Here is a 17,198-nt window from a genome sequence, read left to right as displayed (position 1 = left end):
TGTTTGTATAATTTTGTGAAAGTTGACTCGCTCAAGTCTGTCAAAACTCTATGAGCTTTTAATGTGGCTTCCCAAGTCCACATACCAAGTTCTCTTACAACCTCTCTCCTTTCTTCAACTGGGACAAGGCCGGGATGAGTGACCGCGCCATGGCCGAGTTCATCCCCGAGACTGCGAAGTTGGGGTTTTGCTGGCAGTTCATCACGCTGGCGGGGTTCCATGCTAACGCGCTCGCGGTGGGGAGCTTTGCGCCAGATTTTGCGAGGCGGGGGATGCTTGCTTATGTGGAGGGGATTCAGCGCGAGGAGCGGCGCCATGGGATTGAGACGCTTGCTCACCAGAAGTGGTCTGGGGCGAATTACAATGACCGTTTCCTGAAGACTGTGCAGGGCGGGATAACCTCCACCGCTGCCATTGCCAAAGGTCGACGAAGGACGGACGATTCTTTCCTTCTCCTCCTCCTGGGAAAGCCTGATTCTTTGAAGATGCTTTGGGGTTTTTTTCTTCCTTTGGCAGGTGTGACGGAGGAGCAGTTTGAGTAGGAGAAGGGTGGGTCGGCCTTGGTCGTCAAGTCCAAGATGCGAGTGAGAGTGACGGTTCAAATCAGGGAAGCAGTGCAATAAAGAAGGCTGTGGAGTTTGTGGCGTTGGATGGGTTTATCTCTCATTTTCTTTGGGGTTTTCCTTTTTTCCTGCATTGAATAAAACTGGATTGCAATGCGGGGGCCTTTTTGTTAGCCCACTTTACTTTAATTGGGTTTGTTTCAATAATTATATCTTTTGTGTTGTTTGTATGGTTTGTGTGAAAGTTGTCTCGCTTAAGTTGTGTTGAAACTCGTTGAAGAAAACAACGACCCAAGACGCTACGGTACAAATGCGGAATCAACTCGGACGAGGTAAATGTGTCGGCGTATAGAGACAGATAACAAGAAGCTTTTTACGTCACCGGCATGACGTCAATGTCCAAGGCTCTCGGTGCAGGGCACTGGCTTCTCGTGTGGTGCAGCAGAGCAACTCCTTCAACTCCCAAGCCAAGGGAGTGACCACCAAGGAGTGATGAAGACAAGAAGAATGAGAGGAAGAGACAAGAAGAATGAACAGAAAACTCACACGCATATCCATCGAGAACAGGTTTGCCCTCTATTTATAGAGGGCCACTTACATGTTCAGGGAATGTGAAAGGTCTGGAATATGAAAAGCCTTGAGCCTTTTCATATTCCCCAAAACAAGCCTTTTCATCTTCCCACAAAGAGACAAGAGGAAAGGGTTCAGCCTTTTCATCTTCCCCACAACGAGACAAGAGGGGAGAGTTCAGCCTTTTCATATTCCCCTCCTTTATTGAGGCTTGAATAGTCAAGCCCCTCCCTCTCCACATTCCCGTAGTGGGGGGGGCTGACAAACCCCAACAAACTCCACCTTGGCAAACACCCCAGTCGCGCTAGGTGTTCTTGTCGCTTTCTCACGTCGCAGGTGCTCCACCTCCATCAAGGTACCTGCCACATGCACCAACTCCAAACAATATTTGAACTTCTCCACTGTGACGACCTTCATCAACATATCCACGACATTCTCCTCTGTGTGCACCTTTTGAAGTATAATCTCCTCAGAATTCAGCAGCTCCTGGATCTTGTGATGCCGCACATCAATGTCCTTTGACCGTGCATGATAGACCTGATTCTTTGCCAAGCAAATGGTACTCTGACTGTTGTATGATAGAGGAACTCCACCTTGAGAACTGCCGAGTTCTTTGAACAAACCCATCAACCACAAGGCCTCCTTAGCAGCTTCAGTTGCCGCCATGTACTCGGCCTCCATTGTAAACAAAGCAACAATCACATGATCATCAAGACGTGCAGGCGGCCTTGTCTCCCACCTTGCCCGCCTAATAGCAATGCTCTAAGAATTTTCCGCAGCCTCATCAATTGATCCTCCACCTTCAACTGAACTAGGTGGAATCTGCACATTCTCCACCTCCACCCAAGTCCTCTCTTGGACATTGCCGCCACCTGAACTCTGATCTCCCTGCTCATTGGAAGGCTTCACCATGTGATTTTCATCAAAAATCACATCCCTACTGAACACAATCTTCTGCGCTTCCGGATCCCAAAGCCGATAACTCTTCACTTCGTCGCTATACCCCAAGAAAATGTACTTCTTGGACTTTGGATCAAGCTTCGATCTGTCATCAGCAGGTGTAAGGACATAACCTGGACATCCAAATTCATGCAACATGGAATAGTCCACAGGTTTTCCAGTCCATACGTCTTCAGCCACCTTCCCATTAAGAGCAGAATTCGGCGACCCATTTACCAAGTATGCCGCCATTTGAACTGCCTCTGCCTAGAACTCCTTGGGCAATTCAACATTCAACCGCAAACATCTCGCTCTCTCCGTAATGGTGTGGTTCATGTGTTTTGCAACGCCATTCTGCTGTAGGGTCTTCTTCAACATAAAATGATGCCGAATACTATGCTCTACGCAGAACTGATCAAATTCAGAATTTTTAAATTCCGTACCATTGTCAGTTTGCAAGACCTTGATCTTCCTCCCCGTTTGGTTCTCAACTCTTGCGCACCAAGTCTTGAACCGCGAGAAAATGTCCAACTTGTACTTCAATAAATAAACCCAAACTTTCCTGGAAAAATCATCAACAAACGTTAGAAAATACCGAGCACCTCCACGGCTCATCACGTCAACGGGCCCCCAAACATCAGCAAGAATATAGTCCATGACACCACCAGTGTCACGCTTTGCCACCTTGAACGTCACCCGACACTGTTTGCCCATGACACAGTACTTGCAAAAGTCCAATTTGCAAGACCTCACCTCGGGTAGCAGACTCGTGCATGTAGCTTCTGCATACCGGCCTCACTCATGTGGCCCAAGCGCAAGTGCCACAAGAGTGTGTCATCCGTCATCGGCTCATGTGGTGTAGCAACGGCAGCTCCACCAATCACAGTGCTCCCTTCAAGCTTGTAAATGTTGGCTCGTAGACGTGCCCCCTTCATCACAACAAGCACTCCTTTACAAACTTTCAATACTCCATCCGCGGCTTTGATAATAAATTCGCTCATGATCAAGTTACAACCTAAGATCTATGACCATATTATGTTATCTGTTCGTATTTTGTTCATTCCATCGGTATGCTCCCAGGTACCTGTAATTGTGATCCGTTTGCCAGAACCAAGGGATCTTATCTGGTGCCAAATCGTCGCCCGTTTCCTTATTTCTTCGATAATAGAGTTGGCTATCTCTGTGGCATCGATTGTACAAGTTTGTGAAGAAGGCTGGACAAGTAGAATGAGGGAGAGCAACTCAATCGACAAAAAATAGGAAACCCCCTAGAACCTGGCAAAGTAACTATCAATGAATTCCCGAGCCATTCTCAACCAAGATATGTGATTCATTCCCGTAATGATTAGTTTACCTACTCTAGCAAATCCGCCCATTAAAGCCACCGTTACCCATTGGTCTGTTAGGCGTACTCTCAATAGACCTATATCTACAGCTGTGGCAATAGGAGCGTGGTTTGGTAATATACCAATTTGGCTACTATTAGTCGATAAAATGATTTCTTTAACTTCTGAATCCCAAACAATTCGAGTAGGCGTTAGTACACTAAGATTTAAGGTCATTTCTTCAAATTGCTCTCCACTTCTAAGTTTATAGCTTTCGCAATAGCTTCATCGATGTTACCCACCAAATAAAAGGCCTGTTCAGGAAGACTGTCTAATTCGCCTGAGAGAATAAGTTTAAAGCCCCTAATGGTTTCTTCAAGGCCAACATATTTCCCCGGAGAACCAGTAAATACTTCCGCTACAAAGATGGGTTGTGATAAGAAACGCTCAATTTTTCGTGCTCGTGCTATGGTTAAATGATCCTCTTCGGATAATTCGTCTAATCCAAGGATAGCGATAATGTCCTGCAGTTCTTTGTAACGTTGTAAAGTTTCCTTGACTCTTTGCGCAGTTTCATAATGTTCCTCACCAACGATTTTCAGCTATTCGCCTCCAAGTACCCGAGGGAAATCAAATTTTGACGTAGCTCCAGCACGTGCCGCACATTTCCCAACATCCTGATTGCTCCATCGAACATCTGGATCTTCACCATTCTAACACCAACAATCCTGCAAGGAGCATCGTTCCCCATAGAAACAACTCCTAAAGCACTCGCATAAGAGTGAAACCAGTCAGCATGAGGACATAAATGATAAGAGCAGCCATAATCCAAAATCCACGAGTCTACTAATTCATCAGCCGCGACCAAGGCAGAGTAGACGTCTCCATCGCTACCCTCCTCAACCCTCGCGACATTAGCAGTGCTCGTCTCAGCAGCATCCATCTTCCCATTCTTCAACTTTGGACAATCTCTCCGAAGATGTCCTTTCTCGTGACACTTGTGGCATGTCACGCTCTTCAACCAATTGGTTCGAGACTTGGACTGATGGTTCTTCTCTCCCGACTTCCCCTTCTCCTTCTGCCGTCCACGTTCCTTCCCATTCTTCACGTAGAGTGCCTCGCCATGGGTATCTTCAGCTCCTTTCTTCCGTTGATGATACTCCATCAAGGTTGTAATCTGAATCCTCAGATATGGAGACATCGTCCTCCTCGCAGTGGCAGGAAGTCCATTAGTGTCCCCACATGTGTCATCGCTAGGGAGAGAGACTTGACGTTTAGTCAAGCATTCCTTCATAGCCATAAGTATATGGGATGGGTACCTTAACCTTGTATTAAAGTTAAAGTAAATCCATTATCTTATGTATGTCTTCAAGCACACAATATTGATTTACATACAAGAATCAAGCCTCCCAAACCTACACGATCACCCTTGAAATCCCCACTATTTATTAAACATCCTCTTCCTCGTTGGTTTAACATTTGTGTAACACCTTCTTTAGAGCCAACTTCTTTCTCAATGGCCTCCAAGAACAAATCCAGGATGCTAACCATGGAATTGGAAATCAATGCATACTCCATGTAAGGTCCCATTTGATGGAGTTCCGGAACTCTAAACACAAACAGCTAGTGGATGATGGTACGATGGGTAGGTCAAGCAGGATTCATTTAACCTTGGAAGTTATTAATTCAACGATTTGATTGTATTGTTTTTTCCTTACCATTAAACATATCTTAGCTGATGAGCAAAGGATTACAAGAGTCAAAACCATGATTTCTGCCACTTACACATGCACTCGATCCTACAATGCAGGCATAAGGTCAATACGTTTGTTGCATGAATTTATTTCTACAATCGGCACTTTCAAATTTCTGAAAGAATTTTTTAGGAAGATATGAATGAAAATAGATTTCAAAATTTTATTCAATTTTCTCACTCAGTTTCTAGTAAAATAATGTTTTATCCTTTCAACCTTAATGATACTAACACAATTACTGCAAAAGGATGCTGGGGTATGTTATAGGTATATATATTAAGTATTAACTTACTTCAAAAAAATTAGAAAAAACATTTCAGAGTTAATAAAAAAAATATGTCAGGAGGCAATTATTTTAATTTTTAGGTAATTAACTCATGCAAAATCTATTTTCATGATCGTCATGAAGGTACACCGGATAATCACTATGTTAAGACTCTACCTCAAGGTATGGGTTCAAGTTTTGTCTCTTTTGTTAAAATGTCTAAGTCATGTTTGGATCTGAAATCATATGATGTCCATATTTACTTTTTTAAACTATTTCGTATATCCAATTGAGATAATTTGTCTAGTAAAGAGAAAAACGTAAGAATGGGTCCTGACTTGTAAAGATACCAGAAAAAAAGAAGCTAGGCTTGAGAACAGTCGTTAAAGTCTCTGATTCATGTAAAAGCGAGAAAAGATGCTGAGCTCCAGAACATACTTAATATTAATCTATATAACAGTTGATAATCGATACTTGTTTTGCCTTTACAATAGTTCAGAGCGGATGTTTTTATTCACCTTATCCCAAGATGAAGAATTAAGTCAATTAGAATCATTATTCTATCCCAAGAATGTTTTAGAACGACGATTCTATATTTATCTTTGTTCCGAACAGCTCAGTTTAGTCAGATGTTAATACTGGACTTTTCTGAAAACCAGAACCTTTGTATTTTATTCAGAATTGTTGGGATAGCAATCCTCACAATTCAAGCCCTTGCAGCCCCAGCCGACCTGGCTGCTTATTTAACTTCGTTTTCGTGCTACAGATAACCCCGGGGAATGAGTGCTCAGCAGATCATGCGGATGCTCTTGAAGTGGTGGTGGCTGCAACGACGGGTCTCCTTGCGCAGAAGCTCGGAGAAGCCATGGCAGTGATGATCTTCGTACAGCCTCGCCCTCTGGCCTTCGGTGAAGACGAAGTGGAATCCTCCGGAGAAACCAGCGAGGGAGAAGCACCCGCAGCCGTTCACATCCTTGGTCTGTCCAGCGCACGCCGGACCAGAGAAGGCCGTCAGAGTGCTTGCAGAGGCTGGGCCGACAATTACAGCAGCGAACAGGAGCGCAAGGACGAAGGCAGCGCTGTTAGAGTTGGCCATAGAGGACAAGGAGATCAAAGGGGAAGATGTTTAGTTTTGTGCTGAGTTGGATGAAGTTCTGTTATTGTGGTGTCCTGCTCTCTGGCATCCCATGGATTTATAGGACGATGGAGACGACCCAAAACGTGTGTATCGGAAAGAGCAAAACTGTGGCCCGCCTGGGGGAAGCCATAGATAACTTGTTTTTGATTTTTTCGGGCAGAAAATAGTCAGCAATGTTTATCCGTGATGAATTACTTAAAAACTCTGACATGTTATTTGACCGATGGTTTCATACGTAAAGCGGGTAGGTATGGTTTTCTACGGCAAATTACAGGATGGAGCATAGCCGCGCATGTGGATTTCTATTCAATATGTTTCGTGCTATTTTCTTAGCAATCCACTGCTGCCTGGTCAACCCTTCTTCGGCGTTTGGTCGCTTCGAAATTAAATATATTAGCCCCTGGTTGACAACGGAGGTATTTGATCGGGACATTGAATATATGTGCAGACTTCTGCTTACGGATGAAGATGCCACACTAAGTCAAAACATTGAACGCCGTATGGCAACTGCTGACCAGAGTTGTCGGACCTACTTTGCACATTATAATGGATTACGTTCGGGAACAAATAAGTCGAAAATCATGGATTCAATTCCTAAGTTTACCACAACTTTTTCCGTCCAATTCTCCATACGAGAGTGCTTCATTTTCTAATGGTATCATGACAATTTTTGGTATACATCCCTCCGTTCAAATATTCCAGACGCAATCCTAAAATTGTTCAAAACGGATTCCATCATTAATGCTAAAGCCAAATATGTTTTTTACTTCAATTGGATACTGCATCGTTGTTAGCTGTTTAAAGCTACTTAGAATGCTTCACTCATCCATAATTCGAAAAACGGTCCAACGACTATTCAGACAAATCAACGAGAAAATCACCCACTAGAAGTCGAACTGCTGGCTATTCTTTAGCACCAGACGCTGAAATCTTCCAAAGCCGGCCTGGCGTTCTTTCTTTTCATAAAAAGTACAATATATTATATATTACTTGTGGATAAACACTCTTCTATATCCCTTAAAATGTGTCTAGTCGTACACGAAGAAACAATCAATTCTTTAGACCTTTCGAGATCAAACCAGTTAAATGAAAAAAAGATCCATCAAATAACATCATCAAAACTCATTATATTTACTATCACATAATCCTTGTCATTCTCTTCTTCCCGACACCTAGCGCACAGAAAACAGTGTTTATCAACCTTGCACCAGGATTTTCACTGAATGTAACAGACTGAACCCGGTATGAGAAGCCCTGGATATGGTTATTTAGAAGTAAATTTTTTTTTATTAAAACAAAATTATTTTTCATCTGAAATATGCATCATCAAATTTCATATTGAACATTAAAACCCCGATTTAAAATTTGTGTATAAATTTATGTCTACGTTAACCAAGAAGGGATGCCTACTAACATGCTAGTTTTCACATTAGTATTTTGAATTTTAGATGCATACTTGCATTAATTTTCTGTAATAACGAGTTTTCGTGTCTCAAAAGGGTTCTTTTCATTTTCGCTTCAATATTTATATCTTATGTTGCTTTTATGGTATTTTTATTGAGCTTCTCACATCGGATTTAAATTAAAATGATATTTTCAAGGGCTAAAAAGCTCGAATTGAATTTTGTTTCAGTTTTTTGGAACTTTTATGTTTTTACGTCAAAATATTTTATCTTTCTTCACCCCGATTTGCATGTAGCTCTGCTCGGTTTTAGAAAATGAATCGCCGATCAATGATTGTCAATGACATTGTTATTGATTCGCGATAAGCCGTAACTGTTGATCATTGAACTCGTTCTGTATTTTTAGTGTCCAGGGAAAAGTTGAAGCAATAGAAATTTGAATGGTTGAATTCTTTCGGCGATTTTTGTTATTATCTTAACCGTGGCGATGATACTGTTCCCTACAGCCTAAATGAAAGCAAAAATATATTTAGGGATAGCCTCAGAAGTAAGACTGTAAATGTTTGTCTTTATGAGGATCTGCGAAGTGATAAGTTCATTTTTTAATACGTACAAAAAGCTTTTGTGGCTTCGTTGTAAGAGATGTAGACACCTAATCCCTGCACATTAAATTCCAGTCCTTAGGGCATGGTCATTAGTTTTTTTTGTAAAATATAAAACAAACGAGCATCAAGGGCTTTTTATAACAGGTTCAGTTTGTTACATTGACTGAAAGTCCTGGTACAAGGTTGATAAACACTGTTTAATGTGCGCTAGGCGTCGGGAAGAAGGGTATGACAAGGATTATGCGACTGTAGATATAATGAGTTTTGATCACGTAATTTAATGGATCTGTTTATTTTACTTGGTTGAACCTCAAAACGTCTTAATATCTGGAAGGTTATTTGTGTACTAGGACACGCGGTTTGATGAATATAGAATAAAGTCTATCCTTGTGTAATTTTAGAATATGCTTGTTTTCATGAAAAACGACGAATGGACGGCAGGCTTACCGTCTAGAGCTGATGAATGGCAAGCAGGTCGACTTCTAATGGTTGATTTTGGGGTGGATTTGATTTCTGAATAGAGTTTTGACATTTCTTTTCAGTTTTTCAAATTGTGGGTGAATGAAACATTCAAAGGACCTCAAAATATCTAACAGCGATGCAATGTAAAAGTACGAAACATATTTGGCATGGCCAATAATATTACATATGTAGATTGAATCCGGTTAGAAGAATTTTATTATTGTGTCAAGACCAAGTCAATTGAGGGGTGTAAGCCTTGGGCAAGAGACGAGAAGCAAGGAAGCACGCTCGTAACGAGCTAGTTAGACGATAAAAGAAGTGATATATTTTGCGAATTAATGCCCTTGAATTTAGAAGCCCTTTCCCAGTTTTGCTTAGGGGAACATACGCCATGATAGTGCTCAAAGATGGTTTGTCATCTCTGGTCTGAAACTCTTTCACATTTGGTCGTTTATTCCTATTTATTCCTTTTTCCGCCTAGTGCCACTTTGAGTTGTGCTAGAAAAAACAAATTCACTGTCCGGTCTCCTAGCAGTTCCAACTTGTCTTGAAACCATATGTGCCGGTTTTTCATTCCAAAATAAATCTAATCAGCGGCAGAACTAACTGTGCCCCTGGAGGAGGACCTACCATACGCCAGGGTGCAGTGGGACCTATCCACATTGTCTAAGGCTGGGAATTAAATGTCCTGTTTGGATTTTCCAGAGACATCTCGTCCGATCAGGCTCTAAATCTGATATGTTTCTTTAAGCTTCCCTTTTGTACGGGAATCCGCATCTTTTTCCTTTAAAATGCGTCAAGACGGGCATCCCGAAATCCAAGGAAACATAATTAGCACATCTATTCATTCCAAAGCCATTGTGGCACAATATTCTTATTATGAGGGATTGATTATCTTCTGCTATTTAATTTCTGACGACTATTCCTTTAATGCAGTAGAGGACAACCGTGCGCTCCTTTTTTTATATGTTACCAAACTCAGAAACGACGGTGGAAAGTCGTGCATGAGTTCATACTTGATCGCGGCAGATTTTTATGCGCATACTTCTCCTGATTACCTCTAGAGCATTGACGAAGCCATAATAAGTCAAAACAGCAAACCCCTTACTGCAACGTAGCGGGGCCTGAGGCAAATGCGTCCATTGTCAACAAGGGGCTAATATATTTAATTTAGAAGCAACCAAACGCCTAAGAAGTGTTGACCAGGCAGCAGTGGATTGCTGAAAATATTGCAAGCAACGTTTCGACTAGAAATCTACATGTGGGGGGCTCTGTTTCATCCTGAAACTCGCGCTACAAAACCGAACGTACCCCCTTTACATATGGAACCATCGGTCCAATAACATGTCAGAGTTTTTAAGTAATTCATAACGGATAAACATTGCTGACTATTTTCTGCCCGAAAAAGTCAAAGACAAGTAATCTATTGCTTCCCCCCAGGCGGGTCACAGTTTTGATCTTTCCCATACACACCGTTAGGGTCGCCTCCATCGTCCTATAAATTCATGGGATGACAGAGAGCAGGACACCACACCAAGAGAACTTCATCCAGCTCAGCACAAGACTAAACATCTTTCCCTTTGATTTCCTTACCCTCCATGGCCAACTCTACCAGTGCTGCCTTTGTCCTTGCGCTCTTGTTCGCCACCCTCATCGTAGGCCCAGCCTCGGCAAGCACCCTGACGGCTTTCTCTGGTCCGGCTTGTGCGGGCAGGACCAAGGATGTTAACGGCTGCGGGTGCTTCTCCCTCACCGGTTTCTCGGGAGGGTTCCACTTTGTCTTCACTGAAGGCCAGAGGGCGAGGCTGTACGAAGATTATCACTGCCATGGCTTCTCTGAGCTTCTGCGCAAGGAGACCCGTCGCTGCGGCCACCACCACTTCAAGAGCATCCGCATGATCTGCTGAGTGCTCATTCCATGGGGACAGCCAAAGCGCAAAAACGAAGTTAAATAAGCAGCCAGGACGACTGGGGCTGCAAGGGCTTGAATTGCGAGGATTGTTATCCCAACAATTCTGAATAAAATACTAAGGTTATGCTTTTCAGAAACATTTAGAAGTGCAGTATTTATCATCTCACTAAACTGAATGGGTCAAAACAAATATAAATAGGAATTCCTTTTTCCGAAACATTAATAGGAAAGAATAACAATTTTAATTGACTTTATACTTCCACTTGGGATGATGAGAATAAAAACATCTGCTCCAAAGTATTGTAAAGGCAAAGTGAGTACCAATTTATTGACTCTTTTAATAGATCAAATCAAGTATCTTCTCGAGCATATAATATGTTGTGTCAAATTATGATTACTGAAAATAGTCATCTCAGAACATCATTAAAGGGCGACTTATCGGATACTTAAAAGTAACAGCAAAGGATTGTTATACAAGTAAGTGAAGTTTCGAAGAAAGACATAACGTGCATGTTTAAAGCTTTAATGCATGAGTGATTCAACCCAGGTGTGTATCTTCCCTTATTGGGACATTATTCTCATATGTTAACCAAAATGTGTTAAAAACAAGGCATAAAGAAAACATAAATTGTTGGGGGACGAGGAATTTCAAGTTTACACGCATCTGGAAGTGTGGGTTGAGCAGGAACAAAATGAGGAAAAGTAATATTTCATAATATTTCTTAATATGTTGTGTCAAGAAATGTAGATGATACTTGTATCATCTCATCTCTGCAGGTCATTAGAAAAACAAGGTTTCAAGATTGATGGATCTCTCATGAGCAGAATGCCACTAACAGTTCAAGAGAAGGGCTAGCATTTTAGCAAGGAACAAGAAACTCCTTCCTGTCGAAGAAAGGATTACGAGGGTTTTCTCTATTCATGAGGTACCCAAGAAACATCCGACGTAATGAATATATACATTGTCATTTAAGTTCAAAATAAAAGGAAAAACATTTAAGTTTTACATATTGCAAATATGTCCTAAAGAACCTTGCTTCTAGAAACATCCAGCTCCTCGTCGGAGTGTTCTTCTTCTCGACATCCCCCCTCAAGTGAAGTGTGGATTCCCTCCATGCGGAGGTTGTAAAGATGCTTTAAAAATTGAAACCTGACCAGTCCCTTGGTGAAAATGTCAGCACAATTGTCTGTTGATCAGATATAAGGGGTGCAGATAACCCCAGTCTCCCGTCGTTCTTTGATGAAATGCCAATCAATGTCAACCTGTTTGGTTCGTTCATGTTGAACCAGATCATGGACTATGCTTATTGCTGATTTATTGTCACTTAATAGCTTAATTTAACCCTGCAATTTTATATTTAATTCATTAAACATAACTTCTATTCATTGAGGTTTACTTACCCCTGTTGCCAATGCTCTCAGTTCCACCTCTACACTCGATCGAGACACTGTTTTTTGTTTCTTGCTTTTCCAAGTGACTAAATTTCTTCCTAAAAATGCCCACATACCTGTAGTTGACATGCGATCTACTAACAAACTAGCAAAATCTGCGTCAGTATAAATATTTGAATCCAAAACATCATATCTATTAAAAACTAACCCATATCATATAGTTCATTTTAGGTCTTTTAAACTTATAAAACAGCCTTCATATGAATAATATTTGGTTTGTGCATGAATTAACCTTAAGTATTTACATCATAATATATATTTGGCCTAGTACGAGATAGATAAATCAATTTACCAATAATCCTTTGATATACTCCCTGGTCAGCTGCCTCAACATCTTCTCCCAGCTTCAACTTGTGGTTGGAATCAATAAGTGTATTGATAGGTTGACAATCAAAACATGTGTATCGACTAGATGCTAGAGAGATAATTATCCTTGATAATCTATACCATAAACCTTTGTGTATCCTTTAGTTACTAATCTAGCTCTGAATCTTTCAATCTCTGTATTTCATTTATATTTGATAGTAAATACCCATTTACATCCTATAGTATTCATTCTCTTGGGTAAACAAACAATTTCCCATGTAGTATTTCTCCTTGACGCATCCAACTCATCATCCATAGCTTGTTTCTACCTTTGATCCTTTTTTGCCTCTCCAATGCTTCTAGGTATTTTTCACCACCCAACTTGGTGAAGAATGATTGATGTGCTAACGAGGTACATTTGTAAGTCAGGTAATCTCCAATAGGATATAACTTCCTTGTTTTACCTAATCCTTTCCTTTTTATAAGGCTAACGGGAGATTCCATTCTGCATTTTCACCTTCTATTACATTGTCTTCTTTGGATTTTGGTTCTCAGCCGCAGATCCACTCATCTGATCTCTAGAGTCATTTAACTATTCTCTACGAGCTGATGAAGGCCAGGGAAGACTTTCCTCAAGAGAATTATTCACTGTAGAATTCTGCACGTCTAAATTTGGGGTATCTACACACTAATTGTAGATGTCCAGGCTTCTAGGCACAACACCCTTCGTTATATCAGTTCTTATCCTAGAACTAGAATAATACATAGAATTTTCATGAAAAGTAACATCTTTTGATACGAAAAATTTCCTCAAATCAGAAGAAAAACACTTATACCCTTTTTGGGTATGAGAGTAACCAACAAATATGCATTTAACAGCTTTTGATTCCAACTTATTCAATCCCACAATAGGCTTACAAACAAAACATACACATCCAAATATCCTTGGTTTGAGATTATTCTTCAGATTTATATAAGGATAAAATAAACTCATTTTATTTATAGGAAACTCAAGATTATTACTAATCGATGGTAATCTATTGATGAGATGGGTCGCAGTCAATACAGCTTCTCTCCACATATACTTTGGAGCATTGCTGTCACTCAGTAGAGCTCTCGTTTTTTCAACAATATGCCCTATCTTTCTTTCAACAAGTCCATTTTGTTGGGGTGTATAAATACATGATGTCTGATGTACAATACCCTTTGTTTTTTAAAAAAACCATTATTTTCTGATTACGACAATACTTAGCATTATGAGTTTGGAAAGCACTCGTCTTAGGATTGAATTGTTGTTCAATTAATTTGCAAAAAATGGAATAATATTTGAAACTTCAAATTTATTACTAAGTAAAAATACGCATGTTAAACGTGTACAGTCATCAACTAAAACAAGAAACCAACGATCATTTTCAATGAAAAGTCAGATTTTGGGCCCCATATGTCACTATGAATCAGTTGAAATTGTAAATGTATTCGATTCATAGATGGAGGATATTGAGACCTCTTATGTTTTGAAAACTCAGACACATCACAGTCCAGTTTATTATTTGTCAGAGTCAAACTTGGAAAATGAAGTTGAAGAACTTTGAGCGAATGATGCCCCAATTGCCGATGTATCAGTCTCAGATCTTGTTTGTTCTTCACGTTGAGCTCCTGATTTAGTAAGTGACATTTTGAGTGTGCAAAATATGGTAGAGTCCTTAGACAATTTTAGCAAGCCTAATCCTCCAGTTGGACTCCTTGTTCAACAATAATGATTCACCATTGTCAAAGTGTATAGCATATTGAGGCAAATTAGCTAATTTCTGAACAGAACTGAGATAGATACATAGTTTAGGAATGTGTAAAACATCCTCTAATGCGCCGATGGGTTCTAATCTGATCTGTCTATCCCTGCTACGGTTAAGAGGGTTCCATCAGCTGTTTGAAGAACCTTCTTATTGCTTGGACATGGGGTATAAGATAAAAAAATATTAGATTTTGGGGTCATGTGATCTGTAGCACCTGAATCTATAATTCATGTATTTCTTATTTCATGATTGTCAACTATGAAGCTCTAGTGGATATTAGATAGTTTTAAGTAGTTAGAACACTCACCAGAATCAACCATTAAAGTAGAGCGGATGATAAAGACAGTTTCTCGATTCAGGTTTGAAATTACTTCAGTGATCTTTCCCAATTCTGCCAAGCTCGCGTTCAACCCATGAGTTAGTTGGTTCAGATCAGCTGATGCATTTCCTCCTTGACCGCTAAATTCATCTGCTTCAAGTGTAAGGAAACTCTTTCCCCAGTTGTTTGGCTTTCCACCTATATCCCAACATGTCTCTTTCGTGTGTCTTCTCTTCTTACAACGTGTACACCAAAGGTTCTCCTTGGAATCATGTTGATATCCTCTGGTATTCTTCCTTTGGCTCTGATTTTGATATGTCACATTGCGAGCTTTTTTGTCCTTAGATTGACCAATAAATGCTAAGTTCAAAATCTTGTCAGAATTCTGACTCTGTTGTAATGATACTTTCAATCTACCCTCTTCATGAATTGCAGCAGATATCGCATCTTCAATTGTTGTGTTGTTTGGCCTGTTCAAGGTTTGAACTTTAAAAGCCTCAAATTCAGGGTTTAGGCCAAGTAAAAATAGGTAAACTCTATCCCTACGAATGTATTCTCTATGTACTTAGTTAGGATGTGGAGGCCTGTAATGATCTAATTCCTTTCAAATGTGAACCAGCTCACTTGCATATTCAAAAATAGACCTTTGACCTTGCTTGATCATATAAGAATATAAAACTAATTCATATATATTCACTCGTCGTCCTTTTTAGAATGTCTTCAATGAGCTGCTTTCCACAATGCCTTACAAGAGGATTCATATTTTAAAAATTCCCCAACTCCAAGGACCATAGATTCTAGAAGCCACTCATGTAGAATGGATTCATTGCTAATCCACTTAAAATATGCAGCATCATCAATATTTGAGCCATCTTTTGTAAGCTAATCCATTAGTTTTCATGCTGATAGTTGTCTTTCAATATAACTGGTCCATTCAAACAGATTATGGCCAGTAAATAGTTCTCTTTCAGCAACCTTTGTAAGTGTGTTGATCCATTTAGGGATTGCCCATCCCGATACCAGTATCGGATTACAGTATCAGGACAGATGCTGTACTGGATACCGAAAATCAAATTTGGGTATACGTTTTTCTGATATTCCGTATATTGGATATCGGCTATCGGTTGCTACAATGCCGATACATGATATTAGAATCCGTCTCGATGTCATCATCCGCCTCCATCTCTCGGGGAGGATGACGATGTCGGTTATCGGACACAGATATCGGATTTCGAGATCCAACTTAGAAAGGTTGTTTGAAAAAATAATTTAGCCATCATTGTGCAACGGTTAGAAAGGATCAACGTGGGCAAGAGGGTGATTGGAGAGCTTTTTATTTATTAAGTGCCTCGTTTAATATATAAAGCTGAGTCTTTTTTTCCTTTCATAAGGGATAATAGGATTCGGAGTTTAACATCAAACTCTGAATCCTTTTATACCATATGGAAGAAAATAAATTTTCAGCTGTATTTATTGGTGACATTCTTACCAGATTTCTAAAAAATACACTACTCTTTCTAGTCAGTTATTTCACAGCGCACAAATTAAGCGGAAGCAAAATAGCTGATCATATAATTCAGCACAAAATGTATAAATCAAGAGATTCAAATAATAAGTTGAAGCAAAGAAATTCAAATCTGTAGGCTCTAATACCTCATCAAGAAATGTAGATGATATTCCATCATCTCATCTATGCATGTCTTCAGAAAAACAAGGTTTCAAGAAGCTCTTACCTTGGCTTTCAGATGAACAATGATGGATCTCTCATTAGCAGAATGGCCCTAACAATTTAAGAGAGGCGCTAGCCTTTGAGCACGGAACAAGAAACTCCTTCACGTCGAAGAAAGGAATATGAGGTTTTCTCTATTCTCGAGGTACCCAAGAAACCTCCAATGCAATGAATATATACATTGTCATTTATGTTCATTATAACATGAAAAAAAATTAGTTTTTGCATATTGCAAATATGTCTTAAAGAACCTTGCCTCGTCGGAGTGTTCTTCTTCTAGACATTTAACTTCTCGGGTTTAATCGAATTTTTTTTTGTTTGTGCGAGATCATCTCCCGGAACAGTAAGCATGCATAGTGTCCATATTCCATGTGTTCAAAGTAATCAATGATGACTGAAGGATTCGAATGAGGGTGACTATGTACGGCACGAGAAGTTCCCGCGTCCGTATGTTCAGGACTTATTGCTCCCGACCTAGATCTGTCTTGGGTTGGGCCACTGCCTCCGGGTGGGTTCTTGTTTGTGAAGGCATAATTTGGTAAGCAACGATTGATTAATATGGCATTGCATGATGCCAAACTACGTTTTAAACTCTGAAGAAAGTAAGGGCTATAATGAATATAAAAAATAAATAAACAGAGCACTGAGGTAGAATGACACAAG

The 17,198-nt window shown here is 40.2% G+C and overlaps 1 protein-coding gene across 1 annotated transcript; it reads left to right on the top strand.

The window, feature by feature from the left end:
- The first annotated feature begins 12 nt into the window (after positions 1–12).
- Positions 13–791, top strand: LOC144707650 (isocitrate lyase-like). The gene is made up of 2 exons (XM_078580874.1): positions 13–423; positions 517–791. The coding sequence occupies exons 1-2, from the start codon at positions 135–137 to the stop codon at positions 540–542; spliced, it is 315 nt and encodes a 104-aa protein (XP_078437000.1). The 5' UTR covers positions 13–134; the 3' UTR covers positions 543–791.
- The last annotated feature ends 16,407 nt before the right edge of the window (positions 792–17,198 follow it).

This window comes from Wolffia australiana, chromosome 9 (genome assembly GCF_029677425.1).
Source record: "Wolffia australiana isolate 7733 chromosome 9, ASM2967742v1".
NCBI lineage: Eukaryota > Viridiplantae > Streptophyta > Magnoliopsida > Alismatales > Araceae > Wolffia > Wolffia australiana.
Note: the sequence above shows the minus strand (reverse complement) of the source record. Positions and strands in the feature narration are given on the sequence as shown.